This window comes from Sander vitreus, chromosome 10 (assembly GCF_031162955.1).
Source record: "Sander vitreus isolate 19-12246 chromosome 10, sanVit1, whole genome shotgun sequence".
Classification (NCBI taxonomy): domain Eukaryota; kingdom Metazoa; phylum Chordata; class Actinopteri; order Perciformes; family Percidae; genus Sander; species Sander vitreus.
This window is the reverse complement of record NC_135864.1, coordinates 29,799,452-29,821,250: the sequence shown is the minus strand read 5'-3', so window position 1 is coordinate 29,821,250 and position 21,799 is coordinate 29,799,452. Positions and strand designations below refer to the sequence as shown.

At 42.4% G+C, this 21,799-nt stretch overlaps 1 protein-coding gene across 5 annotated transcripts in view; it reads left to right on the top strand.

Moving 5' to 3' along the window:
* The window catches only part of st3gal5 (ST3 beta-galactoside alpha-2,3-sialyltransferase 5), a 30,747-nt gene extending 10,152 nt beyond the window's left edge, over positions 1–20,595 (top strand). The window contains exons 1-7 of one of the 5 annotated variants that reach the window (XM_078261089.1): positions 3,677–4,450; positions 6,468–6,591; positions 7,874–8,083; positions 10,423–10,556; positions 10,704–10,890; positions 13,100–13,258; positions 18,834–20,595. In XM_078261089.1, the coding sequence (XP_078117215.1) occupies positions 4,338–4,450; positions 6,468–6,591; positions 7,874–8,083; positions 10,423–10,556; positions 10,704–10,890; positions 13,100–13,258; positions 18,834–19,091 (1,185 nt within the window). In that variant the 5' untranslated portion in view covers positions 3,677–4,337 and the 3' untranslated portion in view covers positions 19,092–20,595. Of the gene's footprint in view, positions 1–3,676; positions 4,451–5,265; positions 5,310–6,467; positions 6,592–6,628; positions 7,337–7,873; positions 8,084–10,422; positions 10,557–10,703; positions 10,891–13,099; positions 13,259–18,833 lie in introns of those variants that run through there. The other 4 variants (XM_078261090.1, XM_078261088.1, XM_078261092.1 and 1 more) reach the window with 4 other exon arrangements.
* Positions 20,596–21,799: the final 1,204 nt, after the last annotated feature.

Sequence of the window (21,799 nt, the reverse complement as noted above, 5' to 3'; positions counted from 1 at the left end):
CATGGCCTCCGATTTAGAGGTGCTGATCCTCATCCCAGCCGCTTCACACTCGGCTGCGAACCGATCCAGTGAGTGCTGAAGGTCACAGGGCCGATGATGCCATCAGGACCACATCATCTGCAAAAAGCAGCGGCGAGATCCCCAGCCCACCGAACTGCAACCCCTCTCCACCCCGACTACGCCTCGATATCCTGTCCATAAATACTACAAACAGGATTGGTGACAAAGCGCAGCCCTGGCGGAGGCCAACTCTCACCTGAAAGCGAGTCCGACTTACTGCCGAGAACCCGGACACAGCTCTCGCTTTGGTCGTACAGAGGTGGATGGCCCTGAGAAGGGACCCCCTCACCCCGTACTCCCGCAGCACCTCCCACAGTATCTCCCGGGGCACCCGGTCATACGCCTTCTCCAGATCCACAAAACACATGTAGACTGGTTGGGCATACTCCCAGGCTCCCTCCAGGATCCTTGCGAGTAAAGATCTGGTCCGTTGTTCCACGACCAGGACGGAATCCGCATTGTTCCTCTTCAACCTGAGATTCGACTATCGACCGAACCCTCCTTTCCAGCACCTTGGAGTAGACTTTACCGGGAGGCTGAGAAGTGTGATACCCCTGTAATTGGCACACACCCTCTGGTCCCCCCTTTTTTAAAAGGGGAACCACCACCCCGGGTCTGCCACTCCTTAGGCACCGTCCCAGACTTCCACACAATGTTGAAGAGGCGTGTCAACCAAGACAACCCCTCCACACCCAGAGCTTTAAGCATTTCTGGACGGATCTCATCAATTCCTGGGGGCTTTGCCACTGTGGAGTTGTTTAACTACCTCAGCAACCTCCACCAGGGAAATTGATGCCAATCCCCCCCTCATCCTCCAGCTCTGCCTCTACCATAGAGGGCGTATTAGTCGGATTTAGGAGTTCCTCAAAGTGCTCCTTCCACCGCCCTATTACCTCCTCAGTTGAGGTCAACAGCGTCCCATCATTACTGTACACAGCTTGGATGGTTCCCCCGCTTCCCCCCCTCCTGAGGTGGCGGACGGTTTTCCAGAAGTACCTTGGTGCCGACCGAAAGTCCTTCTCCATGTCTTCTCCGAACTTCTCCCACACACGCTGCTTTGCCTCTTTCACGGCAGAGGCTGCAGCCCTTCGGGCCCTTCGGTACCTTGCAACTGCCTCCGGAGTCGTCTGGGATAACATATCCCGGAAAGACTCCTTCTTCAGTCGGACGGCTTCCCTGACCACCGGTGTCCACCACGGTGTTCGTGGGTTACCGCCCCTTGAGGCACCTAAGACCCTAAGACCACAGCTCCTCACCGCAGCTTCAGCAATGGAAACTTTGAACATTGTCCACTCGGGTTCAATGCCCCCAGCCTCCACAGGAATGCACGAAAAGCTCCGCCGGAGGTGTGAGTTGAAAGTCTGTCGGACAGGGGCCTCCTCCAGACGTTCCCAATTTACCCGCACTACCCGTTTGGGCTTACCAGGTCTGTCCAGAGTCTTCCTCCACCCCCTGACCCAACTCACCACCAGATGGTGATCGGTTGACAGCTCCGCCCCTCTCTTCACCCGAGTGTCTAAAACATACGGCCTCAGATCAGATGAAACGATTATAAAATCGATCATTGACCTTTGGCCTAGGGTGCTCTGGTACCAAGTACACTTATGAGCATCCCTATGTTCGAACATGGTGTTCGTTATAGACAATCCATGACTAGCACAGAAGTCCAACAACAAACAACCACTCTGGTTTAGATCAGGGAGGCCGTTCCTCCCAATCACGCCTCTCCATGTGTCTCCATCATTACCCACGTGCGCGTTGAAGTCCCCCAGCAGAACTATGGAGTCCCCACCTTGAGTGGAGCCCCATGCAGGACTCCACTCAAGGTCTCCAAGAAGGCTGAATACTCCGAACTCTTGTTCGCTGCATATGCACAAACAACAGTCAGAGTTTTCCCCCCCACAACCCGCAGGCGTAGGGAGGCGACCCTCTCGTCCACCGGGTTAAACTCCAACGTAGCGGCGCTCAGCCGGGGGCTTGTGAGTATCCCCACACCCGCCCGGCGCCTCACACCCTGGGCAACTCCGGAGAAGAAAAGAGTCCAACCCCTATACAGGAGTATGGTTCCAGAACCAAGACTGTGCGTAGAGGTAAGCCCCACCAGATCTAACCGGTAGCGCTCCACCTCCCGCACAAGTTCCGGCTCCTTCCCCCACAGAGAGGTGACATTCCACGTCCCCAGAGCCAGCCTCTGCTGCCCGGGTCTGGTCCGTCGAGGCCCCTGACCTTCACTGCCACCCATGTGGCAGCGCACCCGACCCCAGCGGTTCCTCCCACAATTGGTGGGCCCATGGGATGGAGAGATGTCCGCCACGTAGCTTTTTCGGGCTGTGCCCGGCCGGGCTCCGTGGCAAACCCGGCCACCAGACGCTCGCTGACGAGCCCTCCATCTGGGCCTGGCTCCAGACGGGGGCCCCGGGCTTCCTCCGGGCAGGGTCACTTCATCCCTTCCTCGATGTTTCATAGGATTTTTGAACCATTCTTTGTCTGGCCCCTCACCTGAGACCACTTTGCCTTGGGAGACCCTACCAGGAGCACAAAGCTCCAGACAACACAGCCCTCAGGTTCATAGGGACACACAAACCTCTCCACCACGATAAGGTGATGGTTCCCGGAGAAGGCAATCATACAAATGAATAAAATACTTAAAAAAAATTACCCACTCAAGGTCTCCAAGAAGTCGCTAAATTGGCAACACTGCTCTCTCCTAATGTGCAGCAGCACTGCGCACAGTGCGCAGGCAGGTAGAAGGGGGACAGGGTGTGCGGGTGCTGGTGTAGGTAGGAGAGACGCCGCTGAACAAGGATCTGCACACACAAGAATACAAAAATAAACATGTTACACTCTTTCCAATACTCCTTTTTATTTTTATAGTCTATATTGTTTTCACACTTCACTGGGACATTGCTGCAAATACAATTGCTTATCAGCAAGGCGAGAGGGCATGAGACGGGAGGCTCCAGGTTGCAGCCATAGAATGAATTTTTTTGTTTGCCTATAATCTGCATTTATTTTATAGACAGACATATATTTTATTCATCAGTATGATAGTCTGCATTTATCTTATAGACATATTTTTTTTAAGTATTTTATTCATTTGTATGATTGCCGTTACTGTTTAGTTAAAAAAACACCAAATATATCAAGTATTTTATTCATTAGCATGATAGTCTGCATTTATCTTACTGTTTAGTTTAAAATATATTTGGTGTTTTTTTTAAGTATTTCATTCATTAGCATGATAGTCGACGCAAGCTTTTACTTTGAAAAGTAGAAGCTCGGGGAAGCTTTTACTTTGAAAAGTAAGAGAGATATTTTTTAATACTTTAAAAAATCTCTCTTACTTAAAGTATTTTATTCCAGACGCAAGCTTTTATTTTGAAAAGTAGAAGCTTGGGGACGGCACCAGGCGGGATGGCATGACACGGGAAGCTCCAGGCTGCAAATCAGTATTTGTCCAGCGAGCACGCGAGGTATTTCTCTCCCGTAGCCGCCAAAACAGTCTTCTGTTCTGTGACTGAGGAGCAGCGGAGCAGCCTCTCCCCTCTCTCCTCATGTGCAGCAGCACTGTGCACAGTGTGCAGGCTGGTAGAAGGGGGACAGGGTGTGCGGGTGCTGGTGTAGGTAGGAGAAACAGCAGGACGCAGCGGGAGAAAGACGCAGCTGAGCTGGCCTGGACCTGGGCAAGCCAGCCTTCTTTGAGAATTCTTTATCGATCTTTTTCCCTCCCTTTGTAGAATTATTTTTCTTTTTACTTCAAAGATAGGCTACCTAAGTAATAATTATAAGGTCAAATAAATTCCTATATTGAATTTGTAATTATTTGGCTAAAGAGTTCTATTTCTTTCTATCTACCTTGCTGACGCAACCACTAAGCTTTATACAAATGATTGCGTAATGACGTCAACAAATATGCAAATGAGCGTATGAAGTCATCTCATTGGAAAAGAGTTGGCAACACTGCTGGGATTATGCAAATTTCCATCACTTGGGATTAAAAAAATAAAATAAAAAAGTGGCAGCACTAACACCCCTGGTATTATGGTTTCTGACTACTAAACGTCTCCATCAGCCACACATGTATTCTGTTAATAGAATAGACAAATGTCAATCTAAATAACTTTTCATTGTTGTTGAATTGAACACTCTTGTTGAGTCAATTCTGAACCAATCGGCTGTTAGATCAGTTGAGAGCAAGGCGTTTTCCATTATGCCCTGGGTCTTGCAGTGGGTGGAGAGAAAATGCTCCTGATGTCTTTTAAGTTGTTAAATCAGACATGAAGAAACAAATCACTGTAGGTGTCTGGACCTCGTTTTTTGTACAGAAACCTGGCGAAAAAAGAGCTTTCTTAGGGAAAAGTATTCGAGGAAATTGGAGTAACGCTACCTGGTAAGTTGTGAAATTCCGTCTGTTGTTGTGTTGATGGAGCAGGTACAATGTCAGCTTTTAAAAGTTGTTTGCTTGCCGTCTTGCGGACAGACCTGACAAAGTATAAATGCAGACTTTCAACAAATCGGCATCATGATGATGTTATTCCGGTAAGCTTTTTTTATTCGGTTAATGCAACAAAAAAAACTACATTCAGACGTAAGTAAACATATAAAGCGATGTTTATGGTATCCGCGGTGATCCCGGCGTGAGGTGCACGAGCCATAAAATGATGTCACCAAAGGCTGTCGCTGAGCTTTCAGTTCAGTCTGGAAAGACAAGAGCAGGTTCGCATGGAAATCTGTGTGTACAGACTGTCAAACAGCTTTAAATATGTGGTCAAAGAGAGAAGCTGAAAAACCAGTTCATGGAAAGAGTTTTCTTGTCAGTGTTACAGGTCATACAGTCATTTTGATTTGGAGCATGGGCGATTTTAGACCCTTTTTCATCTCAGCCCCTCTAAAAATTATATATAATTATTTTTTTTGTTAATCAATTTTTGTGCTTCAAGTTAGAGTTTGCGAACTTGTCCGTTAGTGGCATAGGACAAACATTTACATGTTCAAAGGGCTTGAAACAGGTTTAATATCCTGTGTGTCTGTCGCTGATGCTATGCACCTGTGACCCAGTCAAGGAAAGGGTTAACAGAACCGTAGTGTTGGCCAATCAGAGGTTGTTGTGCCAGACTCCCGCCTTTGGCTGAGTCTCTATCTGATCTGTCAGAGGGAGAGCAGGAGTCCGGTTGTGAAGTTTAACGTTGGTAGTCCCCCGGAGAAGAAGTTGGTAATTTGATGGCGCGGCTTAGAACCCAAATTGAAACGTAAGCAACTACAATTGCTGGATGTTACAACATTGTGTCAATTGGGTCATTATTACTGTGACTTATAAAACATTCTCATTGGGGGCTGAGCCACCCTAAAGGTCTGATCCTAGAATCGCCACTGATTTGGAGATAAATGACGTCTCTAAATGTGAACATGACAGTTAATCACCTCAATGATACATGAATTCATTTGAATGAATTGATAAACCCCTGGACTGTCATATTTCAGATGTGTTTGAGCAAGATTTCTGCTCACGTTCAAAACGTTGTGCACATTCAAAATAGAACTCATCCCATCTGTGTTCACTGAGATTTTGAGGAGTCGTGATATTTTGAGAAAAATAAAGTGATAATAGGCTATTACAAGAATAAAGTCACTATATTTCAGAAAAGAATCCGCCTGCACCGTAGTCTGCTGTGCATTACGTGATTGCTCTGCTGATACGGTAGATCTCAGACCTTTCTGACAAACACAGAGCCCCGTTTGAGACTCTGGTCTCTGGATGAGCCAACGTTTAGGGAAGTGGCTGTACGCTGCTCTACATCGGAGGTGGGAAACCGAAACTACGGCAGAAATACACGGAGCACGAACGCGACAAATCTGTCACAGCGTCTCCACAGCAGAGCGCGGCCATTATAAACCTAAAGCTGCACAGACCACGGAAGGCGCGCTGCTCATCTCTATTTTTACAGCGAGAGTGGACACTAAAGCGACGCACGGGTCCGCTTCAGAGCTCCGTGTGTTTGAGTCTGAACCATAGACTGGAAACGTCACGTCACAGGAACTTCAAACTAAATCATTAGTAATGCGCTCCTAAACTTTGCGTTGATGGCATGATATATTGTCTCTAGATGTGTATTATACATTTTTTTGTTAAAGACGGAAAAGAAAATCACAATACTCAATGCTATCGAACTGCAATATTTCCAGAAGAGCGATACATGAAAATTGCAATACAAATCGAATCGTCACCCATGTATCGTGAAAGAATCGTATCGGGACAAAAGCATATCATCCCAGCCCTTGTTTTTAGCTGTCATTTAAACACAATGTTTCATAATCTAACACAATAATCCCCTTCTCTATCTTGCTCTCCCTCTCTCTTTGTGTGTGTGTGTGTGTGTGTGTGTGTGTGTGTGTGTGTGTGTCTCCAGGTGTTGGTTGTTACTGGTTACTGTGTTTTTAGGTTTGCTGTGTTTTGTGATGATCCGTCTAGCACAGATTCAGACAGAGACAAGCAAACCTCTGGCTTGGCACGTCAACCATGCACATAAAAAGGTAAGAGTAAGTTTGACCCACCCACTCCGGATATATTTCACCGTGATCCCAATAAGAACGGAGAGCTGTCTTCATATATGGTATCTCGTTGTGCGTCCGTGGCGTTAACGTTAACGGGAACGCCTGTTAGCCGGTGCCATATCGTCCTCGCTGGCAATTTCTTGGCTTCCTTTACGTTTTCCCTGTTTTGCCAGGGCTTGGGCTTTTTCCGCCGTTTGTTGTAAATCGACGTCAGTCTACTGCATTCAGTTAGAGCGAGAACGCGACATGTCGTTTTTTTTCTTTATCGCATACGCTTACAGGTCATTTCTAAATGTAAAAATATGATTGTTCATCGTTTTTATAGAACAAAAGATATGAAAATCTCTGTTTTCACACAAATCAATTTGTGCAGAGGGAATTATTTCCACCGGAGACCATTAGAATTTTCGCTCCTTATCATTTTTTTTCGTCCTGTCAATGAGCGGACAACAGAAACTCTGATTTGGCTGATTGTGCTGTCGCTCCAGAGAGTTTGAAAGGAGGACTCAAATGCAGGAGACCAGTCAGACAGGTTGATGGGGGGAAGAGTGAGCTTTATCAATAAAATCTAAAAGAAAGAACAAGTCATACTAAAGACTGGAGTAAGTAAACACTAGGAACAAAAGCTGACAATCAGACCCTGAAACAAGAGAACACCAAGACTAAAGGACAACGCGGGACAGGTGACATGAGGCGTGACGAGGAGCAGGTGAAACGCATCAGGGTCAGCGTTGCAATGTTTGCGCATATTATGCCACACATGGCTTAATTCGGAATATCCAAACGTAATATGCTGTTTACATGACCTGTATCAAATTTGGAACGATAAGGTAATGTAAGTGTGCATGCAAACATACTCAATCATCCCTCTAAAAGTGTGTGGCGGTGTCTGTATCTGCAGAGACCCTGCCCTCTGCCTGTATTTTCTTAACGGGTTGTGTTTGGGACGTTTCCGGGCATCAACTTCTTTAAAAAAAAACAAAGCGACCAGGTGCCAGAACGGAAGCACTCATCCAAAAGGAAGCTACGAAAGTGGGAGACGGCGGCGACAAAAAATCAATACAAGAGACTAAAATGCAAATTGAACAAAGCTTGTTCTGAAGCGATAGCGAATCTGGGGTTGGCTTTCACCCGCTGGTGACAGATCCTTCTCATTCTGCCTTTGAAGATGAGAGTATTGTGAAACAGTTTCTGAACTATGGCACACTGTAATTATAATGACGCTGACATGGTGTATTCACGACCTGTTTCTCACTCGCAGCAGGTGCACGAGCACGTACGCAGAGTTTTGAAGAGTCAGTGTCGTCCCGGCAGCGCCAGGAATCACTTGTTAGCCCGACTTCCTGCTTCCAGTCACATGACCCAGCCCTTCCTGTGGAGGGACGTTCCGCTTGCTGATGACCTCTTCCTGCATCCACCGCCATTTGGCTTCAGAAGTCTTCGGGGCAATGTAGAGGACCTGCTGAAGCTGGTGAGCGCAACCTCTTTCTAGGGCTGGGTAGCGTCAATGATTTTCTGCATCGATTCCGATTCACAAGGTTGCTCCTTATGATCTCTTTCCATCTTGGAAAAGCCACTCCAATATTAACTTCGGTCTTGTTGCTTTGCCTGTCGCGTTGTCGTTTTAATTCTCCTTTTAACTTCCACGGCGACTCCGTTGCACGTCCTCGAGAATAGGCACAATCCAAATCTGCCGGCAGTAGCAAGTAATCTTCTCCCCCTCCCTCCCTGGCATTCGTCACAGTCAGTGGCACTGAGTGAAAAGCGCAAAAGGCGGAGGGTATGTCCCTCTTTGGCTAAAGTAGTTTAAAGATGGAGGCGCGACATGGCGGCCGTCATTCGAGCGAGTCGCTGGTATGTATTCTGAATGATTCTGAATGGCAGATTCTACGCGTACAAGAATACTTTGATTAGTTGGTGGAAGTAATTACACATGAATGAGCACTTATTTGTGAAAGAACAAAGTTTTTTTTTTTTTTTTTTGCTAAGAATCAACTCAAAAAATTACACAATGGAGCTTTAAAGATAATGTCTAATGTCTCGTAATAATATTGGATATCTATTTGTGGTTGTCATCAGTCATAATTCCCTTATATTTATATGATATAACATAAATAATTCAATGTTAGGAACTGCCAGGATTACATTTCACTGAAATTGTATGAGAGAGCGAGAGGGAAAGAGGGGGGGAGAGAGAGAGAGAGAGAGAGAGAGATTTTCTTTTGAGTCACACTCCGGAGGCTTCACGTGTCTTTGGCTCGGCACACCTGGCCCCCAGGGTTTTTAAACAAAATACTCCACATTATTGCGTGACCTGAAAAAAAATACAATATGGGAAGGGCTCGTTTTGAATGCAGTTCAACTAATAAAACCCTTGCCTGAACAGGGATTGAAAAAACACAACGAGCACCTGAAGGCAAAGTACCTGCTCTTACCTCAGCGCCTGGCATGTGACCAGAAGTGAAACCAGTTTAAACAGTTTGAACATTTTTGTGTATACTAGGGCTGTTGGAACGAAAACCGAAAGTCGAATCTAATTCGAATAGTAAAAAAAAAATCAATACTATTCGAACGCTGTAATAACTATTCCACTGTGATTTTTTTCTTTTCTTTTTATAAATAGGTTGGCTAACGTTAGCTAATCTCCCTCTTCTCATGTCACGTCTGATGAACAATAAGTTACGGGAGGCGTCGTTTGGCTTAGTTATCAATGCCGTTAGCATCGTGGCTAACACCGTTGTTAGTGTTACTCAGTTTATGACAAATCCTTTCAGCTGTGCTTTCTAACATGATGTCATTGTGCTCACCGAACAACTTTAGCCTTTACAACAGAGCCGCTTCAATACACTTGTTAGATAGTGTTTCATTACAGAGACAGAGTGTGACTCGGATTTCGCCAGCCTTTCCCTTTTATCTTTTAGTTGTTCTTTGTTTAATTTCCTTCTTTTCTGTGATGGCCCTGCCCGAGTATCAGCCATCAACTACAACAGATAACTTCTAAAATAAAAATACAATTAGGCCTTACATAATGACATCTCCTGCTACCTTTTACCTGCATACTCACTAAAAAAACATAAACACAGGCTTTTCCGGTGTTCAGCCAGAATCTGGGACCCGTCAGAATGTGTGCTCTGTAGCGCCGTCTAGCTGCCGTAAATCATTTTGTGACTTCACGGGAAAATTCGGACCCGGGCAGAGGCATTAATAAAAACTATATAAAAATAGCGTTCTTTTCACAGTTTGCTGTTACAGGTCATTTATGATCGTCAGATGGAACAACAACACAGTTTCAGAAACATTTGAAAGTTACATATAGTTACTTTAAAGCTATAGTGCGCAGTTTCTGTCGCCCCCATGAGGAATTCTAAGTAATGAAAACAACACTGTCGGCGCGTCCACATGATACAAGCCTTCCGTGATCGCGCACAGCCCCCACCCCCCTCCTCCGCACAGTTGCTAGTAGCTCAACGAGGACACAGAGCATTAAAAAAAACACAATGGACTCTTCAGAAGAGGTCATTATCTTCACTCGAGTTTCTGCGCGCGAAAGTCGCCGGACGCCACAATCTTCTGAACATAGCCGTACTGAGAAATCCAGAGAGAGTTGTGTAGTCTTAATTATGCTTTTACAGCAACTCAATTAGCTTTGTAGCAACTCATTTGGCAATGGCTTGAATGTAACAGACGTTCATTAATATCAAAAAGTTACGCACTAGAGCTTTAAGCTAATTTGCATCTTTATGTTCTTGTAAGTACAGCACTTTTTGAAACATAAACCTAATGGTTCTATCTGTGAATATTCCTTTAAAGCTGCCCGACTCAGACTCCTTGCCACTGCCTGAAAAGACGGATAAGTGTCGCCGCTGTGTGGTTATGGGAAATGGCGGCATTCTCAGAGGCCTGGAGCTGGGCCCACTGATCAACCGCTTTGACACCATCATCAGGTTGGAAACACAAACGCGATGATAATGACCTCATAATCACATTTTGAGTTTTGTGTCACACGTCGTGGTACATGTCATCACAGACACTTCCCACTGTACTTCACCGAACAAAGGGAGCCAATGACTCCCTTTGTCTCTCTCCTTCAGGTTAAACAGTGGTCCTCTGGGAAAGTTCAGTGTTGATGTCGGAAATAGAACCAGCATCAGGATGAGTTACCCAGAGGGAACACCGCGCCGCTGGATCGACACAGACCCAGACACTGTGTTTGTAGCTGTGGTGTATAAAGGTGTGGACATCAGCTGGATATCTGCTATGTTGAAGAAGCTCACTGTGGTGAGTAGTGTGAACTTCCTGTTTAGATTTTAGATTGGTTTTTGCAGTTGCATGATCTCGCTCACACCTTGGCTGCTTTCACAATAAATGTCAAAATGACTGAAATCATAAACCGTCTCACAGTAGTCATTCTTTGACTTATGGAACCACTTCATACCGCTGTTTTTTAGTTTTAAATGTACTTCAGTACTCCAACTACTAGCAAGGCTCGCAGCCTTTAATACGTACGTTGTAACCACAGTGAGAGAGAAAATATAGAACATCATCCTGCTATGCGATGCTGTCAAGACTTGCCCAAACCCCTCCCCTCTCTCTCTCTCTCTCTCTCTCTCTCTCTCTCTCTCTCTCTCAATTTCGTATTGCTTCATTGGCATGAATGTCAGGAAAACAACATTGCCAAAGCGTCAAGGATAATACAGTTCAGTAATAGTAAGATGAGGAAAAAAAATGCATAAAAAATACATATATAAAAGTTTACATTAAGTAAACAAAAATATATAAATGTATAAAAAACGTGTGTGTGCGTGCGTGTGTAAAACTGGTCTTTATTAAAGATCAAATATGAGAGATCCACCAATGATTCAGTTCATTCAAACGTTAGTTACTTAATTTGTCGTGTATAGAAAGAACTCTACTTTGAGTCATTTTAATCAATAACACATGTCTACATACAGTATATATGTATGTTTGGTCAGAAGTCGAGAGGTTTTCCTTGATAAGATATCAAGCAAAACATTTTAGTTTGTCATCAAATCATGGATAAAGGAATCGGACAAATTAAACATTTTGAGTTTTCTTTAATACATAGAGGAAAGTTAATGTCAAACATCTCAAAGCAATTGTTTTGCATTTGTAAGTTGCATTGAATTACTGGTACATTAGGAATTCAAATTAGTTCAACAATATAAAACATAAAATCATGATATTCAACGATACCATTTGAATTCTGTTGTGAAAAATGAGAAAAACAAGAACAATTTAGAAGAACCAGTGCACTCAGGGGTTAACTGGAAAGAGCTAAAGGCATCGGCTTTACTCGTACGCAATAGCTGGGACATTCCTCCTTCTCTGACTGGGGCTCCATACTGAGTAGCTACATGAATCTTAAGACCTTTTATGTTGGCCTGTTTCTCCTATTGTTTCTCGTCTTGATGCCATGAAAAAACACAGTCCAGGGCTCAATGCTAACTTTTTTCCCCTAGAAATATTTAGGAGTGCATGAAGAATTTTAGGGGCGCAATGAAAATGTATCAAATAATGTGTTTTTCTTTCATAAAAGGTATACGAGGAGACATTCACGAGCAAAGGGATTTCATTTATTTGAATAGAACAAGTAGCCTAAACTAGTTTTTTTTGATCATTTCTGCTTCAAACTGTATGTATTTAATATTTATGTAATAATGTATACATTAAATTGTACATGGTTCAAGGTTCATTTGTTGTCATTGTACAACAAATGTCCCACTAAATCCAAACAGACCTTTGGTGAATTCACTCCAGTCAGCACCGCGACTAACTGTGGCGCAGGTATACAGTACGTCGTTGCTTCTGGTTTTAGTTGCAGCTTGAAAAATCAGCAGCCACGAGGTCAGAGTTGAAATAATATGAGCTTTAAACGCAGCGCTCGGCAGTAATCCCGAGCGGTGCGCGGCGCTGATGGCAGCGCTTCCTCTGTCTCCACCGCGGATGACGTGTAGGGCAGCTTTACCTGAAAAGGGATGTCGCCTCTGTAACGTGCTCTGCTACGTGTTCAGTTAACAGGGATACCAGTGCCGACAAAGCGGTTGTAACTGTGGTTACTTTTCAAAACGCAACGCAGGCGACGCTCGCAGCAGGCTCGCTGCAACATAATATAGTGACGAGCCGAGAGCGGCCGCTCTGAGACACGCTGTATGTGCTCTAGTAAAAACAGAAATACAACCATGTAAAATGAAATGTAGAGAAGTAAACTGAGGGTGCATTCAATTGCACCTCGTAGATTCTGAGGAGCACAAACCCTTGTTACCAAAGTACCCTTCTGCTATCTAGTGGCTCTTATGTGGCATTGCCGTCCCTGTTGAAAAAACAAATGTTGTATCAGGACCTTTTAAAATACATAAATAGACTTTTTTCTTTCTTTTTTTCTTTCTCTTTCTCTTTCTTTTCTTCTTTTTTAAAGCTTGCACTGTTTAAGATCAGAGTCAGGACACATCTGTGCTTTGTGTTGCAGCCTCTGTGGGACTGGCTCTTCTTCTGGCAGAAGGTTCCAGATCAAATCCCTCTTGAGCCCCACAGGTTCAGACTTCTAAACCCAGAAATCATCAGAGAGACTGCGTTGGACCTCCTGAAATACCCTCCACCCAGACAACGCCTGTGGGGAAGAGACCAGGTAATAGACTCTTCCAATACTAGGGAATAAATCTGTTCTAGTAGTGATGATAAAGTGACTATAGAATCAACCCAATGCAAACTTTATAAAATACAGTCGTTCCCACTTAACGCATATTATTATATGTTGGAAAATTATTTGGACACATTTGTGGCATCCTAATTTAAAACCCATCAAAATGTTGTGTCCTACATAGTCTTGCATTGCCAGACCTATCTCCACCGCGCTGCGGCGGACGGTCTGGCAACAGGAGCATACACTCCTGGATACGAGAAAAAAACGGTCAGGGGTTGTTTGCATTTCTTTAAACCAATCACAATCGTCTTGGACGGCGCTAAGCTCTGGACGCAGTGTGTTAATACAGTAAGGTGCTATTTAAGAGCTATTTACATTGTAAATACGTGGATACTTGGTCAAGCATAATTTGCTCTTCCCAGTGTGTAACGTTGCGGTTAATGTTGCTCGATGCGACGATTAAAGTAAACATAAAGAACGCGGAAAGCGAGGGACATCCGGATGTCCTGGTAAATGAACCGTTTGTCTACTAACTATTGTCCTACATTACCACTGTTCTGGATGAATGTGCGCCGGATGTGCGTTGCCTTCCGCTCCGTCTGTGTGTTGCCGTTGTCTAACGTTTTGAAGAAAATTTGGATCGTGCAACAAGATAAGATAAGATAGACTTTAGTAATCCCACACTGGGGAAATGGAGGGTTGGAGGCGGTGCGCGAAGTCCTGAAAGGCTTGCGTCATGTGGACGCAACAGCAGCATTACTTAGAATTCGTCATTGGGGGGGAGACAGAAACTACGCACTATAGCTTTGATATCTCTGTGCACCCGTTAATAGCTGGATATATTCAAGAGTCATAATTTAAACCCCATTTTTGAATTTCTTAAAGGGGTGATAGAATGATTATATAGGGTATTTCACACTGTTCCTTAAGGTCTCCTAATAGGGTATGTAACATTGGTTGGGCTGAAAATGGCCCAGGTGCTATTCTATGGGGATGGATTCTATATCAATGCATCCCTGTGGAATGGCTCTATTTAGAACGAGAGCTTTTCTTCCACATATGGTACGCTCATGATTATTTAGATGAGCTACGCGCTGATTGGTTGAGCGAAGCACATACACAGACAGTGGAGAAGAGACAGCAGGTCTCATATTTCAGACACTGCAATGTTATACATTGTTCGTCTGCTATTTTGTTACTAAATTCAAGTCTGAGACTTTTTTATGCGAGAAATCAACTATATAAAGCTCAAATATGGGCCGTTTTACGAAAATTGAAGACGAGGAGCTCCACACAGTCTGACGAGCCCGTTTTCAGCAGAAGTTTCAAATTGTGAGATTTGCATAGGAAAGAGGTGTCAATGGGACTTTGAGGTTCTCTGTATGTCCTTTTTACCCACCGAACTGTCGTAATTCAACTATGACAAGGTAAACTCGGTTTTGCATTCTATCACCCCTTTAATGTATTGTAGTTGTTTTTTTTAAATGATTTGAATTCAAAATAAATAACTACAGACTACATTCTGTCTTTTTAAACATTAACCGTGTCTAGGGGGGGTAGGGGTGTCACAGTTTCGACAATCGATCGAACTAAGCTCTCGGCAAGCCAGCTTTATTTATATAGCACATTTCAGCAACAAGGCAATTCAACACACTTTACACTTTACGCTCTACAACAGTAAAGAGCAGTTAAAAACAATTAAAAAACATGTATTAAATAGAATATCAAAACACACATACAGTGGGGCAAAAAAGTATTTAGTCAGCCACCAATTGTGCAAGTTCTCCCACTTAAAAAGATGAGAGAGGCCTGTAATTTTCATCATAGGTACACTTCAACTATGAGAGACAAAATGGAAAAAAAAATCCAGAAAATCACATTGTAGGATTTTTAATGAATTTATTTGCAAATTCCTCGGGAAAATAAGTATTTGGTCACCTACAAACAAGCAAGATTTCTGGCTCTCACAGACCTGTAACTTCTTCTTTAAGAGGCTCCTCTGTCCTCCACTCGTTACCTGTATTAATGGCACCTGTTTGAACTTGTTATCAGTATAAAAGACACCTGTCCACAACCTCAAACAGTCACACTCCAAACTCCACTATGGCCAAGACCAAAGAGCTGTCAAAGGACACCAGAAACAAAATTGTAGACCTGCACCAGGCTGGGAAGACTGAATCGGCAATACGTAAGCAGCTTGGTGTGAAGAAATCAACTGTGGGAGCAATTATGGAAGAAAATGGAAGACCACATACCATACAAGACCACTAATAATCTCCCTCGATCCGGGGCTCCACGCAAGATCTCACCCCGTGGGGTCAAAATGATCACAAGAACAGTGAGCAAAAATCCCAGAACCACACGGGGGGACCTAGTGAATGACCTGCAGAGAGCTGGGACCAAAGTAACAAAGGCTACCATCAGTAACACACTACGCCGCCAGGGACTCAAATCCTGCAGTGCCAGACGTGTTCCCCTGCTTAAGCCAGCACATGTCCAGGCCCGTCTGGAGTTTGCTAGAGAGCATTTGGATGATCCAGAAGAGGATTGGGAGAATGTCATATGGTCAGATTAAACCAAAATAAAACTTTTTGGTAAAAACTCAACTCGTCGTGTTTGGAGGGGAAAGAATGCTGAGTTGCATCCAAAGAACACCATACCTGCTGTGAAGCATGGGGGTGAAAATATCATGCTTTGGGGCTGTTTTTCTGCAAAGGGACCAGGACGACTGATCCGTGTGAAGGAAAGAATGAATGGGGCCATGTATCGTGAGATTTTGAGTGAAAACCTCCTTCCATCAGCAAGGGCATTGAAGATGAAACGTGGCTGGGTCTTTCAGCATGACAATGATCCCAAACACACCGCCCGGGCAACGAAGGAGTGGCTTCGTAAGAAGCAGTTCAAGGTCCTGGAGTGGCTTAGCCAGTCTCCAGATCTCAACCTCATAGAAAATCTTTGGAGGGAGTTGAAAGTCCGTGTTGCCCAGCGACAGCCCCAAAACATCACTGCTCTAGAGGAGATCTGCATGGAGGAATGGGCCAAAATACCAGCAACAGTATGTGAAAACCTTGTGAAGACTTACAGAAAACGTTTGACCTCTGTCATTGCCAACAAAGGGTATATAACAAAGTATTGAGATGAACTTTTGTTATTGACCAAATACTTATTTTCCACCATAATTTGCAAATAAATTCATTAAAAATCCTACAATGTGATTTTCTGGATTTTTTTTTCTCATTTTGTCTCTCATAGTTGAAGTGTACCTATGATGAAAATTACAGGCCTCTCTCATCTTTTTAAGTGGGAGAACTTGCACAATTGGTGGCTGACTAAATACTTTTTTGCCCCACTGTACATACCAACATTGCTTTGCTGTGCTTGATTGATACACATATTGAAATGGGATTTAAGTGTGTGTCTATTTGTATTTGCGGTGCTGGTTTTTGGTGACGTATATATTATTTGCTCAATTGTTTTTGATGGTTCGACAAAGCTTTTTTTGTTCGTTCTATTTCATCCTTATTGTTTGTGACTCTGAATGGCACCCTTCTTAATTCTAAAACCGTCCAACCTGCTACAGTTTGTTCCCTCTGTTTTGGTTTTGGATCTTGCAATTATGACCCTAATCAAAACCAGCATAACCATTTGTAGTCCTCATTATAATTATAAACTCATATGTGTTACATTCCCTTCCCTGCTTCACAGCTTCTGTATTCATGTTGAAGATTTAAATGCCGAGCTCATTACTGGATGAAAAGAATGACATTAAGATCAATCTTCAATCTATTTGTCTCTTGAGGTTTGGCATAAACCATGCTCAGCGGGAATGACTTGCGTATTTTTAACTGATCAACCCCGTATGTATACAATGGCCTTTGTTACATTGTGGTTGTATCACCTTTTTCTAAATTTGACCAGTTTTCCTTTACAATCTAAACTTTCAGAAATGTGTCATTTGAAATAACTTAATGTTTCATATAAGGTAAAGAACTCAATAACAATCACCCAGTATAGTCAGGGTTTTTCCGCAAGGTCTTAAAAAGTCTTAAAAAGTCTAACATTTTAGGCCTTAAAAAGTCTTCAAATCACTCAACTATTGTGTTCTAGGTCTTACATTATTTTAAACAGGTCTTAACTTTCCTACGTCCATGCAACACTACCTCTAATGCTCTTTATTTTATTATTATTCCGTGGTGTTCTTTCTTTCGCTAGTCCAAATATAATTTTGCTGTATTACGACTACAAATGAGACCAACATGCAACTTATGTTGCAGCCAATCAGCTTTTGTGTTATTGGCGTGAGTCTCTTTCAAATTGTACCACAGACAGAAAACTGACTTTATTCTTCAGCTTTGGGGAATTCCAAGTTTAGTGATACTTGGCTTCATTAAAACTGAATTTAGGGCTTAGTTGATGATGTTGTTGTGATAAAGGTCTTAAATATCATTCATATTGGTCTTAAAAAGGTCTTAAAAAGTCTTGAATTAGGCTTGGTGAAACCTGCAGAAACCCTGATAAATTATTATCTCGAAGGATCTAGACTAATGATCTGTATAAGTGTAGAAAATATAAGATCGAAGTTGTAGAATTTAGGGGTGTAAGAAAAAATCGATACACTTTAGTATCGCGATATTTTATTTAGCAATACTATATCGATTTTCAAAAACGCAGTATCGATTTTTTTATTTGTATTAAAAAAGAAATAATTCAATATTTTCTGTGTACTGAACCTAAAGTAAACTTCTTTGACTTTTATGCACATCATGTCTTTTTTTTAAATATTAGTTTTTCTAAAATTATACATCCCAATATATCGCCTTAAGCACACTATCGAAATATATTGCAATATATTGAATCGTGACCCATGTATCGTGATACGTATTGTATTGCCAGATTCTTGCCAATACACAGCCCTAGTAGAATGTATTATTTAGGTAGTTTATTTTTATTTTTTTATTTTTTTTTAGGATCCCTATTAGTTGTTCCCTATTAACAACTATTACCGTAGTAACAACTATTCTTCCTGGGGTCCACACAAAAGATAAAACAAAATGCAACGTTACATTCACATTTCCTTCCCAACAAACATTTGACCCAAGTAACACATTGTACACAAGTGTCCGTACTTAGGTAAACAACACAACATTAATCATATTCATGATTTAATTTTTTTTTTTAAGATTTTTTTTTTGGGCATTTCCATTTGAGATATGAAAGGGGAAAGGGGGGGGGGGGGGGGGGGGGAGACATGCAGGAAACTGTCACAGGTCAGACTCGAACCCTGGACCTTCTGAGGAATAGACCTCTACATATGTGCGCCCGCTCTACCAACTGAGCCAAACTGGCCACAGTGACTGCTGTGATTTTATTTTATTATAATTAGAAGTACAAAAGCAGTTCATTTAGAAAATACAGGAATGTAATAAAACACAAGAAACATTTTCTGAACGATTTCAGAAAGTAAGACTATTAACAGTCAAGAATGGGAAATACCGAATAAACAAAATGACGACAATAATGTTTTTCTTTGTTTTTTTGATTCTTTTCTTTTTTTTATCAGAATGTGCCTACCATGGGTATCTCTGCACTGAATTTGGCCAGTGTGCTGTGTGACGAGGTGAGCCTGGCGGGCTTCAGCTACAACCTGTCCCGGCAGGGGGCGCCACTGCACTACTATGACAGCCTGCACATAACGGCCATGCTGAAGGAGACTACCCACAACGTGGACAGAGAGACGGAACTCCTGCAAAGCCTAGTGAGAGAGGGTGCCGTCACCGACTTGACACACGGGCTCCACTGCTCCTTCTGCCCCAGCTGACCCCCCCCTCACCCCACCCCCACAAGAGTCTCCCTATAAAGCGCTTTGCTCTTTCAAGAGCCAAGTACAGACTGTGCACTAACTCAGAAAAGCAACGGGAAGACCAAAGGACTCACAAATGTGTGAGAAGCGAGAAAGAAAAGAAAGAAAAACCAGGTGAGGTAAAAACAAAAATATATATATATTTACATATATCGGACTAAATCTAGTCGGATATATGTAATACTGGTATTTGTCACAACGTGCTTCTTGAAGAACGAGGGACATTAAAGCACACACAAAAAAGTACCACTGGTACTGCTTTACAGTTCTTTCAGATATTGCTTTCTCGCCTCGTAGCAGCAATTTCACCAATACACTTTCTAAACCGACCAATGATTCTAAAAGGTGGTGTGCATATGGAAAGAGAGATTTATAATATGTCAATGATTTTAATTTGTATCGGCGATCAGGTATTTTAAACAGCAGCAATTATAGGCCTTGGCTTGATAGTATTAATGCATAGATGGGTCACCCACCTTTGAATTTAGAACTGCTTCAATTGGTAATACAATATTGTGTTATTGGTGCCATTATAGTTCTCCAAGTACCGTGAGGTAAAAACGTTTCTATCAAAAGACATCCCCAGTAAGCAGACTAAACTGTGCCAAACCTCTTCTTCCACTGGTTATAAAGACATGTTGTCCACTTCCAAATTACATGACATTGATCTGCAAAATGTGTTTAAGGACATTTTCGAAAGCAGCCGTCAAATACATGAAGTATTTGAAAAAGTATTCCTTTACAGTTTAATTTTTTTAGTTTTTAAAGGTTTTAAATGTGTTAAGTTCCATGTTCTCTACATAATATTGTAACATACTATTATTCATCAGCACATCTATCTCATTCCACTATAAATTAACAACGTAACAACTTTACAGTTACTTTGTTAGTTCTGTCTTGTGGTACAAATGCTGATTCACAAGTATATTTTGTATAAATAAATATATAAATATATAAATATCAAGTATAAGTGTATTTTTATATATATATATATAAATATTCATCACTGGTCTGTAAAAAAAATTCTTTTGAGCTACAGCTTTAAATTAGATCGATTTCAATTGTCGCAACATATTGTTCTTCCATATAGTCACACAACTGACAGTCCTATTTAAATGTGAATTGCACACTGTTCCAAGCAATTTAGAAGGATGACAGAAGGAGGTGGATGCACACAGCTGCACAACTCTTAATGTGGCTCTAAGAAAGAGGTCGAAGATGAAGTGTTATGATGCGGTTTACTTTATTTTTTCTACGACAGTTGTAGATTTGTATCAGTCTTAATTCACTGTGCTGCTGTTAGACACTGTAATTATGAAAATGTACATATGGGGGAAATAAATACAAAGAGTAATTGAGGGGTTTATTTGCATGTGAATGATTATTCATTCATACTTTCAAAGTTATGTGTGTTCTTTTTGCTTATGTCGTTTAACAATTAAGATTAAAGGATTTACATGTCCCCTTTATGTCCATTAATGTTGTTTTAGGCACCGACCAAATTGCCTCCTTAGTATCGAGTAACAAAGAATGCCTCGTCATTCAATACCAAATTTGAATACCCAGGAGCGAATCTCATCAGCGTCAGTGGGCCAATAAGCACGCAGCATGCTTCTACCAAGATCTAATAATGCTGCTGATTGGCTGTCTTACGTTACACGTCGTAGAGACCCGCAGGAAAAAAAACTCTACGATTCGCACATAGTAGGAGCTGAAAAATAAAAATAAAGATTTGTGTCGTAATGTTTTAATGTCTTTATGTTAAAATTGATTTTATTAAATTGGGATCGTTCAGGAACCGGTATCGAAGTCACGATATTTGTACCGGTACCGGAATCGACATTTTTGAATGATTCCCAGCCCCTATCAACAATTCACATCAGCAGTCAGGGAAACCGCTGTTACGGCTGTCATCCACCAGATGTAGGTGTTAAGCGTTACACTGAAGAAGCAGAAGTTAAATGTGCCTGCCAAGCGATTCATGCACTTTTCAAAGTATGAAGGAGTGTGCGGAGCCCAGGGCACTCCAGGTTAGATATTACTAGTAACTCAGCAACTCCAAATCAGTGACAGACTCTCAAGAGGCAAACATGAAACAGCTCATTGACTTGAATTTGTATTTATAGTGTCAAATCATAACAGACTTTTCAGTTAGAGCAAAGACGTTATAACCTCTTTGGTTAGAGTATGTATAGACCAAACTATAATTTACAGAGACCCAACAATTCCCCCAAGAGCACGCATTTGGTGTGACAGCGGCGAGGAAACACTTTAAATGTATTATATATATTCACATATACTGTTATGTTATAACCACACTGGCTAGACTCTGACAAGGCTTGTGAGATATAGCCGGTGGAAGTGCAGACCAGATGAAAATTGTGTCCTCAATTTGCTGATTGTACAACATAAATTGTATGATGTCATGCAGTCATACATTAAGGGATAGGTGAAGTTCGTGTATAATTTTCAGCTTGAGCTATAATTAAATGTAGACCACAATGAGGCAATCAGTGTCTGATCAATTGAGAGTGGAACAAAGCCAAGCCACTCACAACATTGTACTATCATCACCTTCTTTCGTGCCCTGCGCTTATATTATGACCGGAAATCGAGCAGTTGCCTTCAAAATAGAGGTGTAAAAAACAAACACCCAAAGACAATCT